Source organism: Trichosurus vulpecula, chromosome 8 (assembly GCF_011100635.1).
Source record: "Trichosurus vulpecula isolate mTriVul1 chromosome 8, mTriVul1.pri, whole genome shotgun sequence".
NCBI classification, from domain to species: Eukaryota; Metazoa; Chordata; class Mammalia; order Diprotodontia; family Phalangeridae; genus Trichosurus; species Trichosurus vulpecula.
Genome location: NC_050580.1, coordinates 96,412,172 through 96,432,872, shown reverse-complemented (window position 1 = coordinate 96,432,872; position 20,701 = coordinate 96,412,172). Strand labels below are relative to the sequence as shown.

Sequence of the window (20,701 nt, the reverse complement as noted above, 5' to 3'; positions counted from 1 at the left end):
AGTTGAATGTCTGGAAGTCAGAAGGCTTTCTTCGTAAAATTACACATAGACCAGTGGGGATGCATGTAAGTAGTCTCTGCCTGCCACTTAGTGTCTAAGGCTGGTGGAGCATTTGAATTGTAAAGTTCTGAGCTGCAATCTAGAGTAAAAGCTGAGAACTAGAGTTAAGTCTTGCATAGATATCGTGAGCCCCCGGGAGTGGCAGGCCACAAGGCTTCCTAAGGTTCAGTTCTGGAACAGAAGTCGGGTCAAAGTTTCCATTCTGACCAGCAGTGTTATTGAGGCTTTGAATGGCCACTGTCCTCTGCTGTAGGAAGACTCAGTCTCAAAATAAAAACAAAAACAAAAAAACCCGAACATAGCCAGCATCACATTCCAACTGCCACTTTGCAGTATTATTAATGAATTATAACCAAACCCACTGAAACATGATAAAACCATACTCAAGTGGCAAAGTAGAGATGGCTACCAAAATCACCAGTCTACTTTTCACATTGCTTACCGTATCTACATAAATATAATTCCCATCTTACTGCCTTCACCTATATCACTTGTTACCTGGGTATACCTTTAAAATTGCTCAAAAACATACCGAATCTTATCATCTAAAATGTTTCTCATTTCCATTTTCAAAATGCAAATAACAAAATGGGAAACTGTTGATACTTTTTAATAAATTGTGATGAGGTGCTATATAACTTGTCACAGCAGATCAGAAAAAAGTTTAAGGATGTACAGATTCAGAAACTTTTTAAAACAGTTGGTAGCCCCCATATATATCACACAATAGTGCTATTATTTTGGGGTGAGTTACAGTTGTGAAGTGTCACATTTTCAATTCTCTGTAAGGAAACATACCTAAGTTTAAAATTTATTACTAGCAATTGCAGAAAGACAACTCTTCCCCAAATTTAGGAAATTGCCTATCCAGCTCAACCAATCCCTGCTTATTAGCACTCGTGCAAACATAAAATAAAATACAACTACTGCAATTAGTACTTATCATTTTCTTTTGCCCTTAGGTGAAGAACACCTGACAGCTGCATGCAGAGCAAAACTAACAAAACAAAACCATTCGTTTGCTTGAAGAGTTAAATTACCATTACTGAATCATTATCATAAAAAAATCTTACAGTGCATTCAAATACATTACCACGTATTTTAAATAAACACCAATTTTGAAACAACCAAGTTTGAAAAGCTGCACAAGTTAAAAAAAAATCCCTGATTACATTTCTATTTGTTCACTGTTGTGGCCTGAAATATTGTATTTTTAGAGAATACCTACCACTTAATTTCTTTTTAAAAATCCCCTATGTAATGTAGACTAGCAGTGAATCAGGAAAATTATGTACCTGTCACTCACTTTCACCGTAAATAAGAGCTGTGATAAAATGTGGTACTTCTGTCACATCAGTACACGATACTACACAGATCACCACGGTATATGGCTTAGAATGTCTGCACTGCATGGAACTTAAAGGTTTGAGTTTTACCTGACTCTAGCAATCATGCCAAATGCAGTAGTGTATTCCCACTGAAAAATTTCCCATGGGAAATCTTGGCATGGTTCAGCTGCTAGAATTTTCTCTTCCCATACACTAACCATGACTATGTTGAGGTCCACTTTGACTAAGGGAGCATCAGTTACATGTCAGTATCTCAGATGTAAATTCTGTTCCAGAAACCCTCAGAAAAGCATTTGTATTCATGAAAAGCAAATAATTTCAATGATGCTGTAGTCACTCCATCACAAGACAGTCAGGTATGATAGAAACTGACTTCTTTGGGGTCTGTAAAGTTGCCAAAAATGCTAGATGCCAATGTTGATTAAACTACAGTATGGTCATATACATATATAAAATATTTACAATGTGTGGTATATCAAAAGTTAAATTCATTTGGGTAACCTCATTATTCAATAAGTGCCATAATTTTTTTTTCCTCATTAGAGATGATGAGTGGTTAGCACATCATTTAAAAATGGATTTTTTTTTAACCCTTGGAAGGTAATGACAAAGAACAAAAAAACAGGTAGGAAAAATCTTATCCCTATATAGCACAGAAAGACCAAAACCCAAACTGACTTGAAATCTGTGTTGTTACAGAACTTACTAATGTGTACAGCTAAAATACATACAATGGGGCATTAGAATAGAATCTGAATTCTTGAATACATTTATACGTTCAGAATTCACAGCCCTTGACAAGACACCCAATTTCATTATGTGCTTATTGAAAAGGACTTCCAAAAATGGCAGCCTGTTGGCTCATAAGTTAGCAGTTGGAACTGTCTGTCTCTTTGATTTTCTCAACTCTATCTTCTTTACATTCTTGGTTGTTGCCATCTTCATCCTCCTTGGGTTGACTTGACTCATTTTCAGCCACCTGGTCTTTGGTTTGGGGTTTGCTTGTGGAAATGGGATCTAAAAATACAACTGGACCGGCCTGTTTTTCATTGCCCATATCTCTTCTTGCACCTCCAATGTTACTGGGTGGTCTGTGGAAGGAAGAGTTAAAAACAAAACAAGAGAAAACAGAAAAATAAAAAAAAGCAGAGAGAGAGAGAAAATATTTGTCTATGATATTCCTTGGCTCAAAAAAAAAACCCTAGTTAACTTTCAGAATTTCACTAACATGCACAGAGATAGATTTGTATTCAGAGATGCCCGACATTTAACAATGAGGTGGAGCTATTAGGTTAGATATTAAGTGTACATGAAAAAGACAAAGAAAGGAGGTGATGGGGGAAAAGGGAGGAGAGGCAAGTAAGAGTAACTACAAAAGTTGTGGAAAAGTAAAATGTACCTACCTTCTTAATTACATGCTCTTCTCAGGAAGTATAAAGCCAATGGATACATTGTGCTTTTTTCCTCACTCATTGGCTGCTCCTTAGAACTCTCCTGTTAAAACCTCACACAGCTGGAAAGAACACCTTATCCCCTATTCCAGGATCTCTAGTGTTTTCTCAGAGAATACTGTCATGGCTGAGAGTCTAGCTGTGGCTCAGCTTGAGGATCAGAAGGAACACTGCTTGGGCACTTCTGTTGCTCACTGCCAAGATAGATGCCTGCCCCAATATAGCTAGATTGCTCTAAGACAATGTTCTTGAAGGAAACCTGACACCAGTTGCTGGCATTACCAAACGGAGTAATTTAGTTAGAACTGTTGTAGAGTAGAGAAAGAGGCCCAAAAAAGAGGTTAGGAGCACGTACAGAAGAAATCTTCCAAGATCTTAAGCATTAAAACTTTTGCTAATGCCATTTTCAGATCTCTGGGACTAAGGCTCTTTTCCAAAACCAGGAGACATGATGTTTTCTGAGTATACTTAGGTAGGGTCTCTTACCTATTTGAAGCTGTTGCCACAGATGCTTCCTCTGTCCTTTCCTTTCCTCTCTTGAAATTATGTCTCAAATCCCAATTTCCCAATCTGAGCAGTACTACACTTTTGTGAACAGATTTTGCAAGTACCTTCTCAATTACTGAACAGTAGAGAGCTCCCTTGTCTATTCTATGTGTTAGGGACAAGGGCATAACTAGCAGAGGGATACTAAGACCTTGGCCCCAAAGTTTATGGGACACCAAAGTTTAACACATGCTCTTCTTTGGCAGTTCAGAAAGATACTGAGCTTACCACCTCATTAACAAATTAACTCATTAAAACAGGAAGCTTCAATATACACCCATGTTCAAGTCACTACAACAAACTCCCCTACCCACTCAACTCAATTTTTTTTTGTTTGTTTGTTTACTTGTACTACCTTAAGTTTCAATGCTAAGTATATATCAACCAGCTTAATTACTATGCATATAATTGCCAGGGATGTTGCATACTAAAAACTTACTGTTAATGTTTAATATCCCACTTATGGCCAGGATGTAGAAAATGGCAGCCCTGTTGTTTGTCAGTATCCTTATTTTCTTACACCTTCTTTACTAAAAACGCCTTTCCAGGTAGTCTCTATTAATAAGTGAGATCTTAAACTCTTAGGGCTTGAAAGGGATGAGCTTTGGAGGACTCCATTAAGATGGTCAAATAGAAGTTTTGTTACGAGGAACTCTGGAAACCTTTTTTTTTTTTAACTAAAAAACAGATTATTTTCCTTCATCAGGAAATTAACTGTGTTACTTAAGTTGTTATGAGGTGGTTTTTTTATCATCCCAAACCATCTGGTTGGTCTGTCATTCTTTGCTAGAATTACTAACAACTATTAGAGAATGACTCATGGCTATTGGTTTCTACAGTCTAGGGGTAGAATTTAATCTTTCAGTTACTAATGAATATTTCATTTCCTTTAACTCATGGTTAAATTCTACCAATGAGATGAGAATTTGAAAAAACTAGTGATGGCCAATCTAGAACATTAACCAAAGGAAAAGAGGTCTGGGGTGAAAACTTACTGATCTAGCTAGTCCACATCTGCCATTAGCTAAGATCACCGCCTCTCTGGTCTATCCTCCCATTTCTAAAATGTGAGATGGAGGGGATGGACTAACAATTCTTAAGGTCCTTTACCGGTTTTCAATTATGTGATTCTGGTTCATGTTCAATCCTCAGCAATATTTTAGATATGCTTCTAAGTCTGGAAGAATCTCTTTCCCCTCTTGGGCTTTAATTCAACTTTTTTTTTTTCTCAGAAAATTTTGGGAATAAACTCAAGACCCAACACAGAATTATGAACATACTGTCCCCTTAGAATTACCTCTCTAGGTTTAAGTTCTTATGTTCATGGAGTCACTCTGTCTCAGTATCACACAATTACCTAATCTTAATTTCCTATAATTCCCCACAACTATCCTTGTGTATTAGCCAGACTGGAAAATTTAGTGTTCCTTGAAACACACTGTGTGGTCTCTTGCCTCCTATCTTTGCTCGCACTTTTCCCTTCAGGAATGAGCAAAACCTATACAATTTTTACCTATCCTTCAAGAGCCCATAGCATTTTTCCCATTTAGTTTTCCTGGATCACCCCCTCCTCTTAACTAATAAGACAGTTTATAACTCTTATTTTACTTTTATATGATGGTTATTTGCCTTCCTGTCCCTTCAGTAAAGTTCCATTCTGATACCCCATCGTGATATGAGTGACCCTGAGTTGTCAAATACAGTCATCAGAGTATAAGACTTGGCAGGTTTTACCAATCAGTATGGGCTCTGAGTATGATCCCAGCCAGAGATTATGTGATGACAGCCGAGGAACAGCTAACTAAGTTTGGAAAGGGTCATCCCCAAGAGTGTCTACCAGATGATGTAATGTTTTTAGTCCATAACTCATAAAACTATGAAAGAAGTGTAATCTCTGCTAGTGGAGGGGTAAACATATTGAAGAAACCATAGATCTGAATAAGTTAACATGATTTCCCTCCTCTCTCCCCAGTCCTGAGGAAGTTCCATGAAGGCAGGAACCATGCTTTATTTTCTCTGCACTCCCTCCCCTCTACCATGGTGCATCTCACATAACAGGGGTTCAATCAAGATGAGTGTCATTGAATTGTATTTCCCACAGGGTGTTAGAAATTATGCCATTTCAAACTCTGGGAATCTCTTTCTTATACTTAATACCTTTCTTATACATGGGATATTTATAGAAGTTTTCCATATGAACCAATCTATCTTGGGTATAGGCAGAATGCTCATTCAATTTGCCATTTGTTTGAAGGCCAAGAATGAGATCTTTAGAGAAGCCCACACTTTTCTGCGCTATATATGTGTACATGTATGAATGTGTCCTGACCACTGCACATATCTTAGAAAGTGACAGAGATACTTTGACCACTTAAAAGTTTCCCTGAGTGTTTCTGGGCTCTACCACTAAGATGAATGGCCATGCAACGCTTAAAACATCTAGAATTTTTCATGCTAACAGTTTTCCTGAAAACACCTTGGCCTACATATGTGGTTCTTTTATCTCTTTGTGGTAAATAGTATTCCCAACCACAAATTTTCTTAATCTGCTAAATTGGCTAGAACCCTTCCTCTTTACTGTGGGTGCTAACACAGGGCCAGTTCCCTTGAGTTACTGATTTATAAGGATTACTGTAATGACTCTTTCAAAAACAGGCCCAATCAATTAAAAGTCAAATCTGTAGAGCTGAAGTTAACCTTATAGATCACATAGTCCAGCTCCATAATTATATAGATGAGAGAACTGAGACCAGCAAGGTGAAGTCATTTGTAAAGGTCTCACAGAGAGTCTCAGGGCTCAGTTCCAGCTCAGTGACCCCTCAGGCCTGATGGTTTTCATACAATGCCACATCATCTGTGAAAGGCATGTTCTCCATGAAAGATGAAAACCTGCATCATGGCAGTTTTGATGGACAATTTTTTCTCTGCCTGAATTCCAAGATCTTTCCTGGGTACAAAGGCAATTTGTAGCTTTTAAAGGTGAATCACTTCATGCTATCATCATTTGACTTTCCTTTTCTTTTAGCTTTTCCAAACTCCCAGTTTGATTTCACCACTGAACTCCCCCACCTCCAAGTCTGCTTAGCTGGTGGTCAAGAATTCCCTTTGGAGGGCTATAAAAATGTGCATACCATTTGACCGAGCAATAGTGCTTCTAGGGCTGTATCCCAAAGATATCATAAAAATGGGAAAAGGTCCCACATGTACAAAAACTAAATTTATAGTAGCTCTTTGTGGTGGTCAAGAACTGGAAATCGAGGGGATGCCCATCAATTAGGGAATGGCTGAACAAGTTGTGGTATATGAATGTAATGGAATACTATTGTGCTATAAGAAATGATGAGCAGGTGGACTTCAGGAAAATCTGGAAAGGCTTATATGAACTGGTGCTAAGTGAAGTGAGCAGAACCAGGAGAACATTGTCCACAGTAACAGCCACAGTGTGCGAGGACTGATTTTGACAGACTTAGCCCTTCTCAGTAATGCAAAGACCTAAAACTTTTCCAAAGGACTCATGATAGAAAATGCCATCCATATCCAGAGAAAAGAACTATGGAGTCAGAATGTAGAGTGAAGCCGCCAACTCTTTTCTCTTTTGTTTTGCTTTCTTTCTCATGGTTTCTCCCATTCATTATAATTCTTCTATTCAACATGACTAATGTGAAAATAAGTTTAAGAGGAAAATACGTGTAGAGCACATATCGGACTGCAAAGCCATCCTGGGGAGGGAAATGGGAGGGAGGAGGAGAAAATTTAAAACTTATGGAAATTAATGTTGAAAACTGAAAATAAATAAAATGTTTAAAAAAGAGTTCCCTTTGGAGTTTGGCCTCTGTTAATTTTAGAATGGCCCATATTTAACTGACCCTTATTTTTATCTCATTATTAGGGTTTACACTCTTCTTCCATGGAAAGGGTGATCATCAAACAGATGTTTTCACCATTAAAGAAATACCGAGTCAGCAGTTACTCTTCCCTAAAAAAGCCTGATAACACTACTTAGCTTCAAGTTTCACTGTCTTGTCCATGCCAGAAGCAAAAGTTCATGTGTTGCATAGTAATTGTTACATGCTGTACCCAAGTTTCATTTTATCTTCTTTTATTGATCCTCCAAGGAGGATGTAAACAAGATGGGAGGGAGTAAAATAATACAATATTCATGGAAATTCTTATCTGTTATTGCCCTATATACTTTAAAACCTAATTGACATAATTAGAGGAATGGGTGGTGAAATATAACATTAGCCTCACAGAATCGTAGAGCTAGAAAGGTGGCTTAGAGGTGGGCTAAATCCAAACTTTCATTTACAGATGACAGCCTGAGGCCTAGGCCCTTGGGCAAAGTCACACAGTAGGGCTGGTACCTAGAAACCCAGGTTTCCTCACTCCAGTTCAGTGCTCTCTCCATAGATTCATAAGATACTTAGAGTTGGAAGGGTTCTTAAAGACCACCTAGTCCAGCCTGCTCATAAGGAAAATGAGATTTAGCTAGAGGTAGTGACTCGTCTGATAACACCTAATAAGTGTGGAAGTTGGGCTTGTACGCTGATTTTAAGGACAAGATTCTTTCCTACCCTTTACTACTAGATGTTGTTCGAGAAATCCAGTTAATTTAAGTACTTGTAACGGCTGACTTTGGGGTTTGTGTTTTGAAACTTTTGTAGTCTAAAAAACTAAGTCCAAATGATTTGACAATATATAACCCACTCCAGGGCCGACATCATAGGCACATCTCTGGTGGACTATTAGATATGGACTAGTTTTTTTCCAGCAAGATATCATGCTGAATTTCAAAGGTGGTGTCACTTGCTGATAGAAAGGGGAGACCTGGCTACAAAGACACTGCTGCTGGATGAATCATAACAAATGAAAATCATTCTGGCCCAGTAGAACTTTAGGGAATTGGTGAATTTCTCAGTGTTTGACAAGGGATGGAAATTCAGCACTCTTGATTTTTAAAAGCACATCATTGTTTGTATTCGGTGAAATTCCTTTTAAAATCAACTTTCCATGTTCCAATTATATTCAACAACATCCCAGCTAACTGCAATTCATATTAACTAATGCCCAAACAAGCCCTAATAGATATGGTTCTGAGGTCAATTGAAAACAATCAAAGCTCATGAAATGAAGGGGGAAAATGCTCATTTTATGCAAATTCTACATATCACTCAAGCTTAATTTTACTGATAATACAAGGTGGGACATTTTGAACATTATAGTGAATGTAACTTTTAAGCAGTGAGAGTTATTTTATAAAATGCTACCTCTGAAAAGCTGATTGCCAAACAGTACAAAAACGGTTTCTGGAATAAATGCCAAGTTCATTTTTATTTCACTTCGAAGGGAACTATCTTTCAAATCTCAACAGCTGGACTATTTAACACAATCTGGTGAATCAAAGTATAGTTCTTCTCTGGGCTCGCAGTAGGGCGTCTGCATTAGTGCATGGCAGTGGTCCAGCAAATGACGCACAGCCAGACAGTTTGAACTCTGTTTCATTTACAATAAAAATGGATAAAATGGCAATCATATTTACCACCTTCATGGACAGAAGACTGAAAGATTTAAATCTGTCTTTATAAAGTAGTTTACCAGAAAAACTCCAGAGAGGACATCCATTTTATACTTTCCCAAGGTTAAAAAAAAAGAATGAGAGCCTAGAAGCCCTCTTACATATTTTTCTCTGGTCCTTTACCCAGTTACTTCAGCAGTTAGCAATGCCATGATGGCAGAGATGGCTGTATTGTCTCTTTTAGAAATCCTGCTTTTCAGGGCCTTCTAATACATTTGTAGAATTTCTCCCTGTCTTAAAACGTGACCAAAAAATTTCCAAATAAAAGATAAAACTTTCTGCATTTCTGCTGACATGCTGCCATTTTCAAGTGTCCCTAGGAATTGGCAAAACCCGAGTCTGTTTCTGCGATTTTTCTAAAACCCTTTTTAGTTGAAAAGTAAAATTTAATTCTGTATTTTGGGCCTCTTTTTGTCTTCAGGCGGAGAGGGGGAATTCCGGCTATGTTCTTTAACTCTGACAAAGCAGCTCAGCCGGTAACTAGAACAGTGGCCACAAGTCAAGATTTTACTCTACATACCACATAAAAGTTTCACTTGTGTTTATCTTGGAGATTAGTCTTGGGAGAGCTCTTTTTTATAACACATATGTGCCTAAAACATGACAAGGACGCCACAGCTATTTTTCTTAAGTGAATAAATGTGCTAACATACTTCATGACTTCAAAATCTTTTTAAAATGCACAGGCATTTTAAAAGGCAATGACCTAGCTAATAATGCTTACTGCCAATTTTTTCCCTCTTAAAAAAAACATTTTTCAGATGGTGCCACAATTTAGCTGAACATAAAAACTTTGAGCTCTTAAAATACAGCTAGGCATGATTAATCACATTCTCTAGCCAAGTCAGTGCTGCTAATTGTTAGCTCTTACTGATTTCATTTTAGTTTTGTATCTGTAGTGCAAACAGTGGGTGCTTAAACAATGTTTGCCAGGCTGGGCTGGCTTTTAGTTGTGGCATAGATGCTGAAATCTATATGACCTTGATTTCTACCTGTTTGTAATACCCACATAAAATCAGACAAAGAAGAGTATGGGTCTGAGACTGTACCTTAACCTACCAAAAGCTGGAAAAATGAGACAAGTCAACTTAATCCTTGCCACCCTTACAACAATATTGCAGCTTAGGTATGTCACTCACATCGAAAACTCTGATCATCTAAGCATTGCTTAAAAACAGAGACTTTAAAGAAACAAAGTCTCCTGTATCCCTTATGTGGTATAGTCTATATGTCATACAAATGTCTGCCCCCACAAAAAGGTCTTCTTCTTCAAAATGCTTATATTGGCTCTAAGCTCCCAAAACAATTTGATTCTATAATGATAACTTTTTAGATATATGACAATTTATGAGTTTTTTAAGGTTGCCCAAATGTTATGCCTTTTCAACAAACTAACGAAATAAATAAGAATTTTGAAAACTGCTTGCTACTGTGAGCCTAAAATTACATATTGATTTTAGCGAACTACATTTTTTGTTGGTCATTTATTAATTTGCTTGTTTGTTTATTTTTTTTAGGACTAGACCTGTGATTTCATTAGTGAAAAATTCCTCATTCCCATCATGGACATTCCTTCTATCAATGCAGTTCTGTATTTGTTCCATAACTCCTAAAAAACCTCAGATTTGCCTATTTTTAGAAATTAAATTTTGTTTTCTCTATGCTAAATGTATCTAGAAGTGTACACTAAGACCTTGCAGAGACTGCTGAAAGGTAAAGAAAAAAGTACTGCAGCAAAAGCAAATACCTTCCTTAGTATTTACCTCTATGCTCAATTCTCTATGTAGAAAGAAATAAGATATTCTGTGCTAAGTCTCTGGCAATTACCAGTGCTTTCAATCAGAAGTGAATGTTATGCAGAACAAAATTAATTCATTGAGGTATTTACATTTTTGGAATAACCAAAGAGCATTTTAACTGCCAGTTTTACACTGAATGTAATATGTCTTTGACAACTGGTGGGAAGGTGCTGTTAAGCTGTAATTCAGAACCCTTACACAACTATTAACTAAACAATCTTTCTAGATAAGATAGCCCCTTAACAAACAAACTGGCAGAGAGAGGCAGAGAGAAAGAGAGACAGAGACAGAGAGGAGAGAGAGGCAGAGAGGTGAGATGGGGGTGGGGCAGGGAGAGAGAAAGAGAGAGAGGGAGAGAGGGAGAGAGAGAGGGAGAGAGGGAGAGAGAGGGAGAGAGGGAGAGAGGGAAAGAGGGAGAGAGGGAGAGAGAGAGAGAGAGAGAGAGAGAGAGAACTGGATTGGAGGGCTAGGGTGGAGAGGGGAGGAAACAGAATCTCAGCTTCCAGGACATCCAGTTGTTCTCCTAATTTTGTTGTTAAAGCTTAATTGCCCATGTACAAGCTGCACATGGAAAACCTTTTGTAGTTGCATCTTGCTGAGGCAGGGCTGTTTCCTGCAGTGTGAGTAGACAATTCAGTGGTACTAAGATTACAGCAGAGAGGAGAGCAAATCCTTTAATTGCACCAGATCATCAGATTAGGCTGCACCTTCTCTGCGGCTCATTCTGCTAACCAAGAAGTCCACTGCCCAGAAGCCAATGTTTACTAAATGCAGAGAAGGTGAACACACACAAAAAGAAAGAGAAGGAAGACCAAGCCTTGGTCTCGTGGTGGGAGCAGCAGTGTGAAAACACACCTTTTTTTTTTTTTTTTTAAATGTAAGTGTGCACCATAGGGGCCAGGAGGACCTCTTGGGTTTCCTGCTGAACAAAACATTACCTAGAGCCTTCTTAAGGAATAGTTGTGTGTCCACCCAAATTAAATTCCAGCTGAGATAAACATTTAGGGAAATAATTATATACCAAGTTTCCCTAAACAGAGCTCAGACCCTCAATTTCTATTTGGTGGTTTTAATCAGGTTTGGCAACTGCAAGCCAATGATTTGGTCATTTTCAACAATACTTTTCTAAATTAATATCACATGGGAAGTAATAAATTTTGAAAAAGGTTAAAGGTCAAATAAGTCAATCATCCTTTTTGTTACAAATATGAAAGTCAATTGAATTCGGTTTTTGGTTAACAGAAAAGTTTTATTTGCCGACATATCGAAAACTGTTTTTTATTCACTATTCTTAGGTTTTTGAATAGCGGCCCAAATGATATGATCTCAGAAAAATACATAGGATATAGAGGACATAAAGTCAAATATCTATAGAGACACTATCAATCTGAAATACAACTTGAAATAAAAATGGTTACACTCTATATTAATTTTAAAAAATGAAAATCAAAGTCCCGTAGTTATAATATTGGATTTTTTTATCCTTCTGGGCCAGGATGTCACCCTCTCAAACCTCTTCCTCACCCTCTCCCCTCTCCATGTACAAAAACTTGGTAACTGGGGGCAGCTAGGTGGCGCAGTGAGTAGAGCACCAGCCCTGGAGTCACGAGGACCTGAGTTCAAATCCAGCCTCAGACACTTGACACATGTACTAGCTGTGTGACCGTGGACAAGTCACTTAACCCCAATTGCCCTGCCAAAAACAAACAAAAAACCACCTTGGTAACTGCTTAACTGACTAATTAAAGAAAGAGATATGTATCAACTGGAAAAGCTTATACCTGGTGACCGGTGGGTCTGAGGATGACCTAGAAGAGTTCCCTTGCATTTATGGCTTAAGTCAGTTCATACAAATAAGCTGCATCCTCGCTGGTTCTGGCAGACATATGGCCCCTTCTTACAACAAACTTTATAAATGTTTTCTCATATAACCTTCATAGCAATGCGACAAGGTATCTAATGCAAGTACTCTCTCCATTTTACAGATCAGGAGATTAGGGCTAAACTACTTGTCTATGGTCACACGGCTAGTTTGTGGCAGTGCAGGGACTTGAACCCAGGTCTTCTAACTCCAACTTCAGTGTTCTTTTCCACCACACGGGACCATTATTACTCTCTGATGATCATTCAGAACGCAGGGAAACCTCTAAGCTGCATTTCCCAGTTAATGATGGAAAAAAACCCCACAAACAAACCAATAATCTATGAGACTTAACTGTCTCAGTAAGTTTTATGTGATATTAATCTTCCTGAAACAGATTAATAGGAAGAGTAAATACTGAGGCTCCAACTTCAGCAGAGTAAACTGACCTGACCGTGTCTCACAGAAAAGGCAAACAGTTTCCCGTTCATCACCTACAGAACTGTAACCTTTATGGACTTTGAAAGAAACACTGTAGTTTTCTGCTGTCTAATGCTGACCAAAAAACCATGTTCTGGTTGTTATTAGTGACAGGCTATCATTTTTATTTATTCATTTGTTCATTCATTCGTTCGTTCGTTCGTTTGGATCTATGATTTCAATGGAATCACTCCCTCGACTAATGTATACCTGCAATTTTCAGTCTTTGAGAACAGGGAGAGTGACATGGCAAGCACGAAGACTCGCCTGTAGCCATATAACCATTATGCATCAGAAATGAAACTTGAACTCAGGACTTCCTGATTCCAAGGTTTTGTCTCTGAAAATGCTTGGGGAGATCAAGATTCTCTTGGAATCCCTGTCTCAGCTGTTTACTCTCTAGAAGCCTCTTTGGTGAAGTCCTTGGTGATACCCCAGTGAAGGACTAGGCTGGGAGTGTCTACCACTAAACGGTCTGCCTTCCCCAGGAAAGGGTGTCCCACAGACACAAACAGTATTCTTCTAATGACTTATCTCAGACCTAGCAAGAATAAGAAGAATGTACTTCCCCCCCTTTTTTTTTGGCCAAATTGGGATCCTATAATGTGGAATACAACACACCCGTTTGGACCAGATGAATAGGAAAGAAGGAAAGAAGGAGGGAGGGACGGAGGGAGGGAAGAAGGAAGGAAAGGAGGGAGGGAGAAAAGAAGGGAGGCAGGAAAGAAGGAAGGGAGAAAGGAAGAAAGGAAAGAAGGAAGGAAGGAAGGAGGAAGGAAGGAAGGAAGGAAGGAAGGAAGGAAGGAAGGAAAGAAGGGAGGGAGAAAGGAAGGAAGGAAGGATGGAAGGAAGGATGGAAAGAAGGAAAATAGCTTTGGCCCACAAGGTAGAGATGTCCTGAAGTCACCCCTGGGAACACACTGACCATTAAGCAGCATAATGAGAAAGCAGGGCTCTCTTCCATGGAAAAGCCTCCAGAAGCTCACATTGTCATCACAACCAATACAAGCAAATGAAAATCGATCTCTGTCTTTACATAAATGAAAACTATTTTTATCTACTATGCCACAGTGCCTCTCAGAAAACCATGTAAACATTAAACAAAACAATATTCAAAAACAGTCAAAAGGTGAAAAATCTAAATAGTCCCTTGAAGGAACACAGGGGTAACTCTCAATTATCTGTAATAAAGGAAACGGGAAGCACAGATAGCCCACAGTAGTGGATAATTAAAATCAACAAGATTTTTTCCCTTTGGCTTTGTGAGTTTCTGAATCTGTAATGATTTAAACAGGGGCTTGACCTTTATGGTATCAGAGAAACAAAAAGCTTCCAGGTAATCACTAATGACAAGTAGAAGCACAATTTCAAGAAATGCCATCTATCCAGGAGACTGAAGGCAGTAGGGCACAGTGGAGAGGAGAGGGAATTTGGAGTCAAAGACCTCAGTTCAAATCCTGGCTCTGATGCTTCTACATATGTAAATAGGCAAGTCACTGAATCTTTCAGGGGCTCAGTTTTCTCATCTGTGAAATGAGCTGGTTGGATTAGATAACTTGCAAGATGCCTTCCACATTAATGCATGATCCTATGATTATGCCACACTCATTTACTCTAGCTCGAGAATATTTTACATACTTGAAAATAATCATAACTGGATTTCTATCCAATTATTTTACAACAGACTTTCCACTAATCCATTCTGGCCTTCTCCCAAGTAGCCTGAATCCTGAGGTTTTGCAGTGATAAGTAATTTGGTTTTGCTTTGTTTCTCTAGCAAGTTTACCTTTTAAATACATTTTTTTTTCCAGGCCAGTTACAGAGAAGGAAAGAAAGAGAAGAGGAAACCCAGAAGTGTGGTTTGAAAAAGGAATCAACTGTCCTGGAATAAAAATCAGGCGCTTCCCACTTCCCAACCTATGAATATAACTGGGCAATGGCTACAAAGCCATGCAGATGGAGAACTCGGAAATCAGGCCCTCAGAAAGAAGGAAGGGGATAGTTATAAAACATCTCACATGGCTCTCTTTTAATGTTTAATAAAGTTATTCCCGTTCATCTCTGGGGAGAAACCTGTTTCAGTATCCCCCATCCTTCAACCAGCTTGTTATTTCTATAAATCTAGTATCATTCACTCCTGGTCGTATTAAACCACATTTCTCCCTTTTATGTAGTTTGTGGTGATGGGAGGGAAAAACCCAAATTGTCACTCTGCATTCTTATGCCAGTATAAGGGATAAGGAGACTACATGTATTAGGATCAAATGACATAGCACAATGTGGGAGTCCTTTAAAAACAAACAAACATTAAGTGATACACAAATAAAACATCGAAGCTTTCTAAGCATTTATGATAGAAATACTAACACCACTTTTAAAACAACATACTAGAGTATTACAGGCTCTTTTCTTCCTTTTTTTACTCTAAAAACTTTTTTTTTGTGATCAAGTGCTTAGTTTGACTTCTCCTTCTATTTAAATCTTAATAGTGCTATCTCTTGATCCCCAAGTATCTTAAAAAAACCATTCAAAAAATGGTTTCTCCAGTTTGTTTCCTTTTCACTCTCTCCTGTTCAGATCTCAGATTGTCCCCACACGCTAATTACAAACTATTCCAATTTTGTCATGAAAACTGGACCTCTGCATTAGCTTAGTCTCAGGTATTACATATTTTAGAAAGTAATAAAATGACATTTCTTTTCAAGTTCCTACAATTTAAACTTTTTCTTAACATGGACTGGTTTTCCCTAATTCTTTCAAATGTTTTGAAGTAATTAATTTTAGTGTAGCTATTCTAAATTCATAAAATTGATCTGCCTCTATTATATGATTACACCGGAACTGTACCATATTTAAAGGAATATTTATAAAGTGCTTGATGAGATCTTTCACTAGCAACAAAAAAATAAATCTCATAGAAATAACTGTAATGTTTGATGGATGAGACAAGTAATATAAGTGCTTTGTAAAAAGTATTAAAATAGTTCTGGTCCCTTACATGTGGTGTGATTTGTTTTTTGACAAGATGGTCACCATGGTGCTAACTTTAATTCAGTCTTGCAAAGAAATCATGAAAATATATCATCTCATCCCAACTGCTTTGCAAAGACCCACAAGTTATAGTGGTGGTGATAGCGGCCATAGCAATAACAAAAGTCGGCATTTATTTAGCACTTTAAAGTTTGCAAAGTGTTTTACAGACGTTATCTCATTTGAGCCTCACAACAATCTTGTGAGGTTAGGTGCTATTATTATCCCCATTTTACAGATGAGGAAACTGAGGCTGAGAGAGGTTAAGTGACCTGCGCAGGGTAATACAACTAGGAATTATTTGAGGCAGGACTTGAACTCAGGTTTTCCTGATTCCAATTCCATCACATTACCCCTGTGCCATTTAGCTGTCTCAATAGGAAGATGAACTAAATGATTAATGATAGCATATTTTTAAACTTATATTTTACTTTATGATTTGCAAAAATTTTCCTCACAACAATCCTATGAAATAGGTTCTGTAGCTATCATCAATACAGATGAGAAAACTGAAGCTCAAAGAAATGAAATAATTTGTCCACAGTTACACAGTTAGTTAAGTGACAGGGCAGGGATTTGAACCCAGGTCTTCAGACTTCCAAGTATAATGTCCTCTCCTCTGTACTAGGCTGATTTTACAATTTTAATGACAATAATAATGACAGTAAAATCACACTAGCTCACATTTATATAGTGCTTTTAGCTCTGCAAAGTATTTTACAAATATTCCGTCATTTGATTCTTCCACCACCCCAGGAGGTATGGGTGCTATGTTATCCACATTTTATGGATGAGGAAACCGAAGCTAAAATAGGTTAAGGGACTTGCTGTGGGTCACAGGAAGGAGGTGAACTCTTAATAGATAAGCAGCTCACTGCTGGATTCATTCAGCTCTGCAGAACTGGGTGTTTTCTCTTTCCTATAATGTCACTGCTGACTGATAGCCATGTGAAAAGGAGGGCTAACTCTTGGTCACAGAATCCTAGATTCAGGAGGAAATCTTGATCCTACTATTGTAAAGGCCTGCAGAAGCAGCTTTAGGGATTCAGATGAAACTCTACCAAGGCAGGGGCGTCACCAGCAAGTCTTCATCAATAATTCCTCCAAATAAGCTTCTTGTTTTTGTTAACGCAGTTTTGTCTCTTTTTCAGCAAAGGGGAATCCAACAGCTTCGTATTGGAGGGTTCCATTTAATCAAGGCTTTTATGTCTCAATAATTACAACAAACAGTCTACATTTTACTCTGAATACCTATTAACAAAAACTGATAATAACACATGGCAAATAACAGTAATTTAAAACAACTGTTCTTTAAAAACATTTCTCAAGGGCACTTTTTCACAACAACTCTATGTTAGGTAGTATAACTATTATTATGCCCATTTTACAGCTGGGGAAACTGAGGCTCAGGGAGGTATATAAGTCCTGAAGTACTTCTGAGCCCAAGTCTGCTGACTTCAAAGGCTCTTAGCATGCTGACTCTCCCACTAACACTGCTATAGGGTTTTCTCTACCGTCCAGAATCGCCACTGCCAACATTCAGAATGAAGCAGTGGTCTGCAGACAACGTAAGTAAGTTTCAATAACTTCCTTTTTCAAGTGTGGACACATAATCTCAAATACTCTGTCAATTAAGCTTTATGCTGCAAGGCAACAGAAACATCTTAATTTGGAGTAAAGAAACATAGATGGAGAGATTTAAGAGATGGTCTAGTCCAAGCCTTTTTATAGAAGAGGCCAATTAGTACCAGAGAGGCTGTGACTTATTCAATGTCACACAGAAAGTTAAGAGACAGAGTAAGAATTCAAACTCAGGTCCTCCTCGGATTCTAATTCGAGAACAAGACTCTTCAGGCATATAACTTAAAAGAGCATCTAGTGGCTAAACCAGAATTCATGAAGTACTACTATTAAATAAACACTGTGTAGCTTCACTTTTCAGTCTTATATGTCACTGTTAGGTTAAACTTCATTTAGATGCTAAGGTACCGGATCTCTGCCTGTTTGGGAAGTGAATAATTACCATGATAAAAAAAAATCCCCGGACTTGTTTTAGTAGCATAATTGTACTTAAGAAACGGGTTTTTCAGGAAGGTGCTGTTATTCATTAATTGACTGTCAATATGAAAAATACGTGCCGTTTAGTCATTTCAGCCAAAGAATGCCAAGAACTAAATAATCCAGCATTAGGTTACAAAGTTGAAAAGTTAACACAGCAATGCACAGTGTTTGTATTAGTGCTTTAAGTAGGTAAATTAAATTGAAATGTGTCTCTTAGGCAGTCATTGAACAGGCAAGACGAGAAATAAATTGAGCTTCACATATGCCTTTAAAGCGTCTAACAACTGTGTCTGTCAACACACAGATCCCTTTCACTGTCAATTCACCACACATTCTGCAGACCGTGGGCCTGCAATTATTTCATTTCCTTTCTTGGAAATGTAATTTCCACTTACTTTTGTTGAATAAAAGGCAGACAAAAGGTGGAAGGAGTTGCAGTATTTTCTGATTAAGATTATCTGTGTAATATGGTAGAGGGGGAAAAAAATCTATATACACACACTGAAGCATTTCTCAGAAACTAACTTGTCTCAACCCAGTGGCTTTTATGTCTGGGTATCGGTTCCAATGCAGCCAGATTGTTGATGCCAAATTAGGTGTTAAACAAATTTAAACACAGAGATGAAGGGTGAGTATGGATCACCTTTCTGTCTAAATGATTCCAGTCAAAAGGATGGGAAACATTCCTGGAAGGAAAAAAAAATGTGCCTTTGGAAACACAATAAAATTAGCTAAAACTATAAGTCAGCAAAGAAGGTCTTTCATTCTGAAAAAGGTGGGGGGGGGGGAGGTGGCGGGGGGGAGGAGACAGGGAGGTAGAGAAAGGTTAACAACACCAATAAGAGAATGTAGCAGTGGGAAAAAAAACACCACTTGGTAAAAATAGATCCAAACTGAATTTCCAGTTCATTTGTCCAGGATTCACCCTTTGAACTAAGTAAGACAGCACAAGCTACAAAAAGAGGGTCCTTTTTCTCCTGGTGGAACAGGAAATCAGAGGTTTAATTAACCATGATTACAATATTCTGCTGATCTGATTTGTCTCACCTACTTCCTTTTCTTTAAGTGACAAGCCAGATGACATCCTGGCAAGAGAACTGAAGCAAAACTGTAGACTAATTTCGAAAAGAGGCTGGCATTGTTAGAAAACAAAATGATCGTCTACCGGATCTGTTGGAAACATAGACTTCTGTAGCAGGATTAACTCCCTGATGCTGACAGTGGCACTTTGAAGATCCAGGTCTGTTGAACCACATCTCTTTACCTAACCTATTTTCTCTCTTGGGACAGCTCAGCATTCTCTGCTGGTAAATCTTCTCTTAGGGTTGGAAAACGAGGATGTGAAAATAGACATTTTTAAACAGATCCCTTGGACATCTATCTAGTGTCTTCTCGAGTTGGTCAGGCACCAACTTAAGATAGATGAATTAAGTATGTAAATCTTGAAAAAAAATGACTAAATCCCCTAAGATGGGAAATATAACTAAGACAAGCTAAGTTGTTTCTTCATCCAGGATTTTTAAGGTCAAACTTTTATCTGGAAGAAACTGGATACTATTCAATTTAGGGAAAGGAATTCACTTGGAAGATATACTTTCCACCAGCCCTGAATGACATCATTCCTTGAAGGGAACTCAACAGAACAATTACTGTCTATCATAGGAACATGACCCTTCAAATGAAGAAAGAGGAGATGCTAAAAGAAGCAACTATAACACTTCAAGGACTTATGGACTATCTAGAGTATTCTCCAGAAAGAAAGAAAAAATACAAACAAGAGTAATAAATTAGTAATCACAAATTCTGCTACATACTATATAAGAAAGAGCATCATTACTTACTGAAATGTAACCTTGGAACTTGTGCTTCCTTCCAGTTTATGAGGCCCTCCACCTGGCTCAGGTGTTTTGGGGGCCGGGCTGTTGAATTCTGCCTCCAGAGTTTTCTTGTTCAATGCAGTTTTTGTTACACTGGATACAGAACCCAACACTGGCATGGATTTGGACTCTGAAGTGGCTAATATCCCCGTTGGACCTTAAAACCAAACACATACCTACAGTTTAACAATCGTGGGTTATGCCTGTGCGTAGGGTATTGAAAAATAAAATGCCTAGGGCTGGCTGGGCAAACTAGGCTTGCTGTATACAGAACAGCTGAAATCTCTGGGACATTCTGAAAGCCATTCCTATTGGAAATCTGCTCCACTTCTACTGTTCTGTTGCTTTTAAAGGGGTGCTGAGTGACCAACCTTGGAAGATCACCTGGGCATTTCCCTGAGCAGAGTGTATGGCTGCCCTGGGATGAACAAAAACTATTCTCATGAAGCTCTGGTTTACTAACAGCCCTCCTTGAAGCAACCCTTTATCCTTCAAAAAGTTAATTCTTCACGTAACACAGCTCCTCATTTTTAATGGAAAAGGGAAAAGACTTCAAAAGGTTCTTTCAAAAGGCTCATAAGGCTTCTCTAATATAAAACAGCTTTTATAAAA

The 20,701-nt window shown here is 38.2% G+C and overlaps 1 protein-coding gene across 1 annotated transcript in view; it reads right to left on the bottom strand.

Annotated features, from left to right (window-relative positions):
• Positions 1 to 654: 654 nt before the first annotated feature.
• SHTN1 (shootin 1) overlaps positions 655 to 20,701 on the bottom strand; it is a 118,112-nt gene continuing 98,065 nt past the window's right edge. Inside the window, exons 16-17 of the mRNA XM_036735333.1 lie at positions 20,054 to 20,246; positions 655 to 2,500 (exon numbers count right to left, since the gene is read on the bottom strand). Coding sequence (XP_036591228.1) covers positions 2,278 to 2,500; positions 20,054 to 20,246 — 416 coding nt within the window. The 3' untranslated portion in view covers positions 655 to 2,277. The remainder of the gene's footprint in view (positions 2,501 to 20,053; positions 20,247 to 20,701) is intronic.